General features: G+C 29.1%; 1 protein-coding gene across 1 annotated transcript in view; it reads left to right on the top strand.

Moving 5' to 3' along the window:
- Positions 1-12,528, top strand: part of LOC106477108 (cullin-associated NEDD8-dissociated protein 1-like) — a 78,983-nt gene that overhangs the window by 31,872 nt on the left and 34,583 nt on the right. Inside the window, exons 10-15 of the mRNA XM_013937709.2 lie at positions 3,647-3,744; positions 5,862-6,016; positions 7,221-7,338; positions 8,666-8,851; positions 10,696-10,807; positions 11,510-11,603. Coding sequence (XP_013793163.1) covers positions 3,647-3,744; positions 5,862-6,016; positions 7,221-7,338; positions 8,666-8,851; positions 10,696-10,807; positions 11,510-11,603 — 763 coding nt within the window. The remainder of the gene's footprint in view (positions 1-3,646; positions 3,745-5,861; positions 6,017-7,220; positions 7,339-8,665; positions 8,852-10,695; positions 10,808-11,509; positions 11,604-12,528) is intronic.

Raw genomic sequence — 12,528 nt, 5'->3', positions numbered from 1 at the left:
CAAACAATTTCATCCACTAGTTTTATTGTTGGAATGAAATATAGTAAGACTTGCATTGGTTCTGCAGAAAGTTAGTAGCTGGTAGTAATCGGGTTAAGAACATTAATCATGTTTCATTCATGCTTCATACATCAGAAAATATAAATCTGTAATAAACAGTAATTAGTCAGGAATAGTTGTCAGTTGATAATCACAACCATTTATAAATTATACTCATCTAAGTACATTTAAAAGAGCATCAAAGAAATGATGCACATTAAGAGTTAGTAATGACTAGTTTTCAGTTTGTATACTCAAATAGATGTTAAAAAGTTAGAGAGAAAAAGACATGCTAAAAATTTGAAAAGCACATTGAAAATGTTGATATGGTGAAACATACTTTGTGTAAACCCTTGTTTGAATCATTGTTATGGCTGTTTTCAATTAATGAAGAAAAATTTATCACTTCAGTAGTCAGAAGTAGTAACTTATGTTTATTATGTGACTGTTTTCACAACACAGATCAGGAAATATTAGTGTAGCTTCTATTGTAGGGTTACAGAAAGAGGTCATTATAAATAAGTTGATGATGAGGTAATACCAAAATTCCTGATAGCCTTAGTACACAGTGTTAACCGTGGCTGGTGAAATTAAGTTTAAGCTTTTAAACATGGTCTGTTTAGTCATTGTACTTATTACTAACGTATAGCCCATCAAAAGTACTACCACCTCCACCCCATAGTATACACTAACTTCACATTTCGTAGTTAACTGAAATAAATAAGTTTTATTAAATCAAGCATTACCAACAAAGAGGCAGAAAAGTGCAGTCGAGGCAGTCAAACTTCGGTAAATGTCTTTGTGATCCAATCAAAATTAAGATCATTCATGAAATGAATTTGTGCCGTATTCATAGAATAATTATTGGTAAAAATCAGTTAGATTAACAACTTCTAATATATAGACAAGCCAGTGCATTTCGGTAACACTATGTTCCAACTATAGCTTTTATGTCATGTTGCCTAGTAACAAATCTAATATTGTTGTTAGTCTATGTGTATTGAAAGTATAAAATGAAATGTGTAGACAACAAAACTGGAAAAATATTGGTTGATTTCTTAATTTAGAGTCTGTTGATTAAAGAGATTTTGTTTTTTATTAAAAACATTGATGATATAACCGAAAATAGCTTAATTCAGAAACAATTTAAGTTTAAAATTGAATCTATTTTTACTTTCATCATAAATTTTATGCACTTGGCTTTAGGCTAGATGATCCAATACTCATTACACTTATAAAGTTTCACAGCACCCCTGTACCCCCATCACTTGAATCATAGTGGGCAAACAGTAATTGAACTATTCTATCTGGATAAATGCATTTTGGTTTTTATGACTCCTATATCGAAAAATCAAGCATGATGTTACACACACTGGCTTTTATATAAGTTAGATGGTGATGTTTGTGTGTGTCCAATAAATATCATAATTCATATTATATTTTGTTTATTGAGCTATCTTTTTGCTTACCTTTGTACCAAAACCTGCTGAATGAAATTTTTGGAAATGGAGTTATTTTAATTATAACTATAAATTAAGCATTTAAATAGTGAAACGTGTGAACGAATATAATATCCAGGAAATGCATATTTTTTAGTTACTAAAATGTTTAATAGTAGCTACTAGAGAAACAAAGTTGTCAGCGGTATTTTAACATCTTAAATTATGGTGTTTGACTTTTTGAGCAATTGTGAAATTAGAGTAAATTAAAGCTTACTTTAAAGTCTAATTTGCATTTGATGGTATGGTGCAAATATTTTTAGCTTGTTGATGCATAGTTATTTTAATTTTTAGTTTATCCTTGAGTCCCACATGCTGCATAATTGTTCATACACTATATGATTAATTTAAATTTTAATGCAGTGTTTTTTTGTAGATTTTGTTAGGTTCAAATTTTATACAAAAAGGTAACTGTAAAGTACCATTTTTATTTTATCCTCGGGTCCCACATACTGTATCATTGTTCATACACTATATGATTAATTTTAATGTAGTGTTTTTTTGTAGATTTTGTTAGATTGATTGTTCAAATTTTATACAAAAAGGTAACTGTACAGTACCATTTTTATTTTATCCTCGGGTCCCACATACTGTATAATTGTTCAAACACTATGTGATTAATTTAAATTTTAATGTAGGGTTTTTTTGTAGATTTTATTAGGTTGATTGTTCAAATTTTATAAAAAAAGTAACTGTACAGTACCATTTCTAATTTATCCTCAGGTCTCACATATTGTATAATTGTTCATATACTATGTGATTAATTTAAATTTTTATGTAGTGTTTTTGTAGATTTTGTTGAGTTGATTGTTGAAATTTTATAAACAAAAACTACAATATTTTGAAAACAAAATTACAGGCTAGAATTGAAAGCACTCGGCAACAACCTTGATGAAACTGAAAATTGTTTGCTTATATATATACGTTTTGTTACTAATTTTCAAGTAATTATTTTTAACTAAACAGAAGGTTAGATTTAATATTTATGATGTTTTCCATTATAATTTGGTCTGATCACAGTTTATGATATATTTTAGTACAATCCTTGATAAAGTATTTTAGAGAGTTGAAACCTTAAACTTCTTCAATCTTCACTTGATGAAAAAAAGATCTGGAGTAAAGCTTGCTTTACGTCAAATCTCGGTGGAAACTGGTTGCTTGCATAAAGACTGTGTTGTATTAACCTTTATATATGCTTACATCACATAAAACTATTTTTCCATAGTTAATCCACGTACAATTTTGCTGTGTTAACTGTTTTTATAAATCATAAATTTATTGGTTTACAAGTTTTATTGAAATCCAGTGACTTGAATGTAATTGAAACACAAGCTGGTGCTATAAACCACAAAAGAGTTTGCAGGACTTAAAACTATAATTATGATAAAATAATCTTAAACTGAAAATCTGGTAATTTTATTTTTAAAATTGGGCACCTGGAAGTACTAAGTACAGGTTGAATTATCATGAATAAGCTAGACTGTAAATGATGTGATATAATATAGATCATAGTTGTGATTGATTATAGCTAATAAATATGGTTGTTTTAAAACGTGTGGTGCTTAAATGTGCATAATACATTTTATTTACCTTCAGTATAATGATATATAACATGAAAGGTATTATTTATAGATATTTCATCTGCCTTCCGAGTGATTATTATGTAACTGAAGCATTTAATTCTGGTGATACGAAACATAAAACTTCATGATTAGATATTTCACATCACTTCAGAATGGTTTCAATATATCTGAAACTATTTACTATAATTACATATAAATCCTGAAATTAGTTTACAGATAGTTCAAGTACACTTAAGAGTGCCTTTGTTTTGATCTGTATAAATTCCAAAATTCTCTTTATGGATTGTCCAAGTAAGCTTAGAGTATCTTTATTACGATCTATATAGATTCTGAAACTTGTTTTACAGATTGTTCAAGTAAGCTTAGAATACCTTTGTTAATATATATAATTGTTTTACAGATTGTTCAAGTAAGCTTAGAATACCATTGTTAATATATATATATTTTACAGATTGTTCAGGTAAGCTTAGAATACCTTTGTTAATATATATATATATATATATATATATATATTTATATTTATAGATTGTTCAAGTAAGCCTAGAATACCTTTGTTACGATCCCAATTATAACTATGATGATGAGGATTCAATGGAAATGGATGGAACTGAAGATGATGAAGGGTGAGTTATGATACTTAGAAAGTGGTTTCACCATACGAAACTTTCACAATGTTTTTTCTTACCAATGTAGTGATCATTATTGTGTTTAGTATTTTTAAGTACTTGGCTTGTTTATTAACCACTTATAACAAGTTTTTCAATTGATATAGTGAAAACCCACATACTTTTCTCACCCATAATTTCTTAGTAGTGAGAAAATTTTCTTGGTTTATGATGTTTTTCACATTTTTTGACCAGATTTTGTTATTAAATGTATACTTACAAGTATATTCTTGTTTTGTATATTCATGAATTTATTGAACCTTAGGAGCAAACGTTCTTTTATGTTCATTGTAAATAATGACATATTACTGCTTTCTCTACAGTTAGTTACATCAGTATTATTGTTAATAATATTTAAGGTAATTCTTACATTTACAGAGATTTTCCATTTTTATGCTTAAGACTAACCTAGATATTCCAATCTAGGTGATCTTTGTGAAATATTATTGAGATTACTGATGAAAATGTTAGTAATGAAGATGCTGATATTATGCCGATATTAAGTGCATTTTAGTTTTCTTGTGTATTTAGTTATAACTTTTAAGTAGAAACGGCATCATTATTTTAGCTCTGATCTATATAGCTAGCTAATTTCAATCTGAATTTATTAATAATAATAAGTAACCTTCAAAATGCATTGTTTGGTAACAAAACTCTAACTGGTATTTCTAATTTCATCCATTGGTAACAGTGGACACATACACTAAAAGAGGATGTTTTAAAAGATTTTAATTTAACAAAATGTTAGAACTATAGTGTCAGCCAGTTTCCTAGACATTTTTCAACTAAATTATGGAAGAGTATGATTAATATTCAGCTTTTAAACTGAATTAAAAATAGTAGTGAACCTGATTTAAACTTCAAATACCACTTGTGATGCTTATAGCACTTTAATATTTTAGAAATATCTCTAAACTCAACCGCTAAAATTACTTGCATGTTCTATAAGTTCCAGACTTCTATCTTGAAGGAGAAACAAATAGAAGGTAATTAGAACAAGAATTGCTATAAATATATAACACTTGAGAAACGCGATAAGCAAAAATGAGGTTAAAAGTAACAATTGTCGAAGGATTTTACAAACTGAAAGAAGAACTTTACCTAATTACAACCTCCAATACTTGTCAGTAACTATAAATGATTTTAACTTAGTGATACGCAAGGAAGAACTGAAAATCTCAGTGGAACTATAAAACGTGTCAAAACCTGTTACCCCAACATAAGTAACTCATGAATAAAGCTTATTAAGGATAGGTTTTTGTTTGTTGTTCACTGATACTCAGTTTTCTGATTGATTTCCAGCCTATGTCACACTTGTTTCGTCCAGCATTATGTATATTTGAAAGCTACGAGAGAGACATCTTTTTGTTTCATCCTCTGCTAATGAAATGCTCTCAAAGGGCACTTAAAGTAAACAAATGAAGTTCATATAATTGAAGAAACAAAAGAAGATTCTTCTTTTTTTTTTGTTGAAACCTATTCTTCATTCTTTGCTTAAACATGAAATAACTGCAGGAAAGCTATGGGGGGCAGTGTTTATTATATTTTCTTTTCTAAAGTGAACTGCTATGTCTTCCATCTATGAGATTTTGAGGCTCATCTTTTGGCACTTAATCGTTGTGCTCCATAATCGTCAAAAATTTGGAAGTTTTTTACACCCAATTCTGATGGTCTGGTTCAAAAATGGGTTAATTTTTATTTTCCTTAATAACCAAACTAATCACTGACTTTATGAATTTAAGATGCTTTAATAGCTTTAACTAAGGAGTTACCACCTTAGAACAACAGTTTAAGTGTTGGTCAACTCTAATACAAACTTCAGATGGATCTTTGCATTAAAAAAACAATCTTCAAATGTGTTTATTTGCAGTTTACTCTTTCAGGTTACAAATTAAAGAAACATGTATGATTTGGCTAATAGTACTGGTTGTGTTTGTGCACTTTTCTGATATTATGACTGACAAACAATTAGATGATGACACATAACACATGAAAGGAGATTATTGTTTTTAACAGATAAAAAAAAGTTAATATATAACTTCTAGTGATAGTTTTGATACTTTTCCCAATTATAGGGAGAGTGAAGATGAGTACAGTGATGATGATGACATGAGCTGGAAGGTGAGGCGGGCATCAGCTAAATGTCTTGAAGCTATTATAGCAACTAGACACGAAATGTTGTCTGAATTCTACAAAACAATTTCTCCAGCTTTGATTGCAAGATTTAAAGGTGACATATAAAGTTTTCTTTCAGTTTACATGTATATCAATTTTAGAAAGGTTAACTAATATTAAGGGAATTTTATCACTAGAAACAACATGATTTTTTCATTCCATTTAGGGAGCTTCAAACTGACAAATAATAGAGCAGTTAAATCCTCTTGTTGGTCAATTACTTGGGAATATTAGTTTGACATAAATTAAAGTAAAAGTTCAGAATAGTTAAACGATAGATTGAATGTTAGGGGAACTTACATTTTGTGAGTATTTCGTTTATACAGGTTAAGTACAGCCAAATTTTTGAGGAAATTTCTGTTACTGTTGACCATTATAATAGCAGGTGTGAGAATATAAGTATACATTAAAAAGTGTAAAAATTGAGCTTGAAAGACTTAATATATGTAGAAGAGATTTTGTTTACATATAAGAGCATAAGTATGAAATATTTATTTTTAAACAAATGTTTTCAGCCATATTTTACTAGGCTAGAGTGAGGTTACACAAAATCATAATATGAGCATTGCAGGGGTTTTGTGATGTTGAAAAAATAATTGGAACCCAGAGAATACTATCATGGCATTTTTTTGTGGATGCTCAGTCTCCCATAAGTGGCTCAGCATTAAAGTATGAGGTTAAAATTTGGCATTTAATTCATGTATTGGGCACAGCATAAATCACCCACTGTGCAGCTTTGTTCTATAACAAACAAATAAACTGACATTATAAGCTTAGTTTGGCTACCTTAGGTTTCATAATATTTTCACGAAAAATTTAATAGCTTTTGATACATTTTTTTCTTTATTTGTGGTAGCTGTGGTGTATGACATTAATTTCTTGTGTTCAAATATGATGCATGTTTTTAATATCATAAGATCCCCTTATACTTTACTATTAAGATAACTAACAAAAAATAGAAAAAGAGTATGGAATTTTATTGGAATTGTAATAATTGTTTTTGGCTAGGAATTACTAAAAAAATGGGTAGGATGATCTCACAGACTACTTTTAAGTTAAATACTTTGTTGAATGTTAAAAAACTAATTAATAAAGTTTTTTAGTATATTTTTCTCAATGTTTTGAGCCACTAATGACAAGTGTTGAAGTTGAATTTAATGTTTTTAGCTCAGTTAAAAATACACATATACATGTTTTTTTAGAAAGAAATGTGTATATCTTTATTACACACAGCAGTAATTTATTTTTTCATTTTTCAGAAAGAGAAGAAAATGTTAAAGTAGACGTTTTTCATGCCTACACTGCACTTTTACGACAGACTCGGCCCACAGTTTCTATTGGTACAGTAGACCCCAATACAATGGACCATGAAGAAGGGTATGAAAGCTTTAAGTTTTAGTCTTATGTGAATTATTAGATCTTAAATTTTCATCAAACAGATTAAATAAGTGACTAGTTTGAAAAAAAATGTTTCTAATGGTATTGCAAGCAATAAACTTCAAATGTGTTTAGTAAAGAACCTAGTGTACTGAATGATTAATTGAACAATACAATAACAGCAACTTTTACCATAGACAGATTTGATTTTAATAATTACAGTGGTTCGACCCTTATTAGTAAGTCATCTTCAGGTAAGAGTTACAATTTGAATTAAACTGCAAACAGGTTGATTGTAAATTTCTAGTGCTGTAAAATTTAGTGTATAATTCATCATTAATGTAATTAATATGAGGTTGAGCTTAGACAAAATGAAACTGTTTATTCATGTGTGAAGTAGGATACAAATTAATGTATATAGATATATATATGTTAAACCTCGTTAACTGAAGGTCATTATTTCTGTATAATTCTGTTCTGAAGTTTGAGAAGTTGTACACAGAAAATATCTGTGTGATAAAAAAACATAACTAAATAAAGACAAACCTCTTCTAACAACCAATCATTTTAATAGAATTCCAAGAGCACTAAACACTTTCATAAGCAAGTGTTATGTGAACTTTACCATTGTCATCTATATGTAACATGCACTATTCATCAGTGATGTGTATAACAAATGTTTTTTTTTCTGTGAGATACCACGAGATATTCATGTATAATATTTATGATAGTTGAGTATTTTGAGAAAAGATTATACATATATGTGTGTGATGCATTACTGTCTAGTTGGAGGGTTTGTATAAGTCTTTGAAATCCTGGCAGGTTGTGGAAGATGAGTTTTTAAAAATTTTAGTTCTGGATATCTTGGAAATGTCCTGAAATTTCTATTTTAATAAAAAAATACTTGTAAAATAATTGATTTAATTATAGAAATTAAACAATAAGGGTTTAGCTATTGAAGTCAAGTTTGCTTATATTTTGTTGTGAACCTTGTGCCTCACAAGACTTAGTATTCACTGATGGGCACACTTGATGAATTAAAATACAAAGAAAATGTACTTTATTTGTGTGTGGCTGGATTTGTCCTGAAAAAGTCTTGGAAAGCCCTGCAATTTCTTTTATAAAGTCTGTTTAAACCCTGCATGTAAGATATTATAATATGCATAATGCCACAATAAGTAATTCTTTTTTTTCCATATCTTAAAATTGTTTACAGTTTATACAAAGAATAGTAGGAAACATAACAGAAGTAATGGCTTTTTAAATGATTTTACTGCTTTTTTATTTTATAGTTTTAGTTTTTAGCTCTGTTTTTTCCTACATTTAGACCTGTGACGATGCTACAGTGTCAAGTTCCATCTATTGTAAAATCTCTTCACAAGCAACTGAAAGAGAAAAGCACAAAAACTAGACAGGGATGCTTTAACTTGTTGACAGAGTTGGTCTGTGTTTTACCTGGAGCCCTTTCTGATCACATACCTGTGCTTATTCCAGGGGTTATTTATTCTCTAGGGTAAGTATTTTAGAGCCTAGTTTACTCTCAGAGCTTTGTTTGGCCATAAAAGTAATATATGTTATGGGAAAGAAAAGAAAAACATATGGAGGTAGAATAGAAGATTAAGTCTGTATAATCTAGATAAAGTGTAAATGGCAAGACATTTAATGTATCGTATAGATATCTAGTCTAGTCGAATTGATAGCTAAATATTCACACAGGACAATTAATTATGATGCATAAACAGGATGACAAATCTCCATCTATGAGAATATGTAAAAATTATAATTATATTTTTATTGTAATTCATATTTTATGAAATATATACGATGCAGATGAGCTATAATCACAAATGGAAAAGTTGCTTTAGATGTCTCGGGATTTATTTATGATTTTTTATGTTGTTATAATTACTGTAATGTTGCCTTTTGACTGTAAAATGAGATGAAGAAATTAAAGTTCGCCTCTTTCTAATGCTGATAAAAGATTAAATTTGTTGCATCATAGAAAATTAGAATGAGGTCTCTAACTGCTTTTTTTTTTTAAATTATCATCTAAAATGTGTATATGGTAGAGCTGGGCAGTTAACTTTATTATTCAGTATAATTGGTTACCTATGAGCATTGATTACATAAATTAGTATCAAGTAATTAATTGGTTCATCAAAATTGTGAGTAAATTGATTAATCCTATGACTACTGGCCAGTCTTTAAATTCCTTTCTGAGCATGTCGCAAAGTGCTACTGAGTTACATTTTTCTATGTATATGTAATAAAATATATTGTATATCACTAACAAGTCCTGTAATAGTCATTATCAACATTTTGAGGCTTATCATGACCATATACTCACATCTAATGTTGATAATACATGTATAGTAATACCTGAACCTTCATGACACCATGGATTGGATAATTCAATCATATATGACCAGGAATAGTGTTTAATACTACTATTTTATTAAATTACTTAAAAAATAAGCTAAGAACTTGTCAATTATAGTTGTTAGTTTTCATAAATGAATCTTTTAAAATACTGACAGCATATTTCTCATAATAATTGTTATGGTATGAATGCTGTTTCTAAGCTGACAAAGCATTATTATAATTAATTATATTTGTCATAAAACATTAGTATTAGGCCTATTACATTTTTAACTACATCAGACAGTGTGTGGTTGAAATAAGCTCTTCTTCTTGAAATACTCCAGAGACTGAATGAAGAATGTGATGTTAAAAATATAAGCTTAATAGTAATATGGCAAGTAAACTTGTTGTAGTATAATAATGGCTGGAGACGGCTTGAATGGGTAATGAAGAAAAACTTTAATACAAGTTTAACATAACAGCAAATGTACAACATTTGTACCTGATGATGACAAAACCTTGTTGAAACGTTGTACATTTGCTGTTATGTTAAACTTGTATTAAAGTTTTTCTTCATTACCCATTCAAGCCGTCTCCGGCCATTATTAGTCTCAAAGTGGGTTCCTCGTCACCGAACTTGTTGTAGTATGTTTTAATGACCACAATGAGTATGTTATTTTATCTTTTTACTTCTTTCTTACGTTAGACAATTGAACAAATGCTTGGAACATGTTCCTTAGCTTTTATCTGTAAGATGTGATGAATCATTTGTATTCATACCACAGTCTATTAATGCGGTAGCAACATTCTTTAATTGTCCCTAAATGTGGTTGTTACGAACGTTTGTACATAGAAGCCTGAACTTCTTGGCAACCTTGTGAAAATGCATTATTCTGGCAATAGCTAATTCTTTGCACCACGTTAAGTGGGCTATAGCATTGTTTTGCAGTCGCTATTAAAAATATATATATATAACAAGCTTATTTTTACATTTAGCGATAAAAGTACCAGTTCAAACATGAAGATTGATACCTTATCCTTTCTGAACTGTCTGCTGACTTCGCATAGCCCCGAGGTTTTCCATCCACACATTTCAACCGTACTTCCAGTAAGTGCATTTTTACACTGGTCTATCATTACAGTATTTGATGTTGGTAACTTTGCCTCCATAAATAATATTTAACTGTTAGTAACTTTATGTCACTCAGATATTCTATATAGACTCCTCTATACTGTGTCTATTTGTATATGTAGTATCTTAGAGACATTTTTTTCCATCTATCTCGAAAAGCTTCTGTATAAGTGCTGCAGCTTTGTTTTGTCTTCCTTAACAACATTTGTTATTAAGGTTCCAATGAAAGAAGCCCAAACTAATTTTTAGTCCTTACGCTAAAAGATCTCTTAAAATTTCCCCAATTTAAATATTATTTTTACCACTGTTAGTTAGTTTGAGAAATTAACCTTTAAATCAAATAAACTTTGTAAGTGGAATATAAAAATCACAAAAACATTTCTACAAAAATTTATTGCAATTTATTTATAAAGGAACCTGGTATATATTAAATTTGTCACAGTTTGCAAAGATTTCCATTATTCATTTTACCACTATAAAATAGAGGGTCAAGTTTTGTTTATCAACCTTTTGTGACCGATTTGTTTTTCTTCAGATAACTGATAATTAGTATTATACACTTCTTTACCCATTTCCTCAACAATATTGTCAGAAAAAAAAGTAAAATATAATAATCTTTGTAAATTACGGTTTTAATTATTGAGAAAAAATGTTTTGAAATTAATTTAACTAATCTAGGTTGTAATCCATGCTGTTGGAGATGCATTTTATAAAATTACATCAGAAGCCTTGCTTGTACTGCAACAGTTGGTAAAAGTCATCAGACCGCTAGGTAAGTTCATTTTTGTAACACATATTTTTATAACTTAACTCTTTCAGCATGGGCTCGGTCCCTGGGATTGACCTTGTAACCATTTTGTGCTTGTTATAGTTTTCATGCTATAACTTTTAATAAGTGTATGTTAACAAAATTTAGCAGATTATCAGTAAACATTACAATGCTTTCATATACAAAATATAACATTTTAAATTAAGTCTTAAGGTTTGTTAAGCAATGTTTTTTTCGTGCCTTTTGTTTTTTTCTTTTCGCATGTTGGATAGGCAACATGCAAAGTAATTTTCATTTTAAAATTAAAAATACTTTTATGCATCAGAAAATTTTCAAATTTCACATGCAAAATCTTTATAATGTCCAGATATTATCAAATGTTTCTTAAGAAATAAACTTTATATTTTATCTTTTATTTTCACTAACAAATCTCTGTATGGGTTTGGTAGATTTGACCGATCTTGGAACCACTATAAAAAATTAGGAAATAAATATAAATTATACCTCTTTTGTTCTAGAATGACAACAAATTACAACATGAAAACATAAATGTTTAGACTAACTAGCTTAAATCTAATCACAAAAATAACAATATACATTTATTATATTGAACTTCCAGCCATGCCTGGCCAACAATACAGAAGTTACAATGACACAACACGTGCATTCATCTTACTGTATCAAATAACATAAAACTGACCTTTGTTCTGTACAAAGTAACTCGTCTTGGCTGTGTTTTAGTATACTCGTATTTTGTAAAGTAACATTTCCATTATTATGCTACTTTGAAATAAGTTCTTGAAGTTATTTTTCCTAAAACATAGAACAGTAAATAAAGAAGTAAAGCAAACAATTTAGTTATGACCTTTGTACTCGATTGCTGCTTGATGTAGGTTGCTAAGCCTTTAAAAATTTTGCACATGGAGGA

This window comes from Limulus polyphemus, unplaced genomic scaffold (assembly GCF_000517525.1).
Source record: "Limulus polyphemus unplaced genomic scaffold, Limulus_polyphemus-2.1.2 Scaffold162, whole genome shotgun sequence".
Taxonomy (NCBI): Eukaryota; Metazoa; Arthropoda; class Merostomata; order Xiphosura; family Limulidae; genus Limulus; species Limulus polyphemus.
This window is presented reverse-complemented; position numbering and strand designations above follow the sequence as displayed.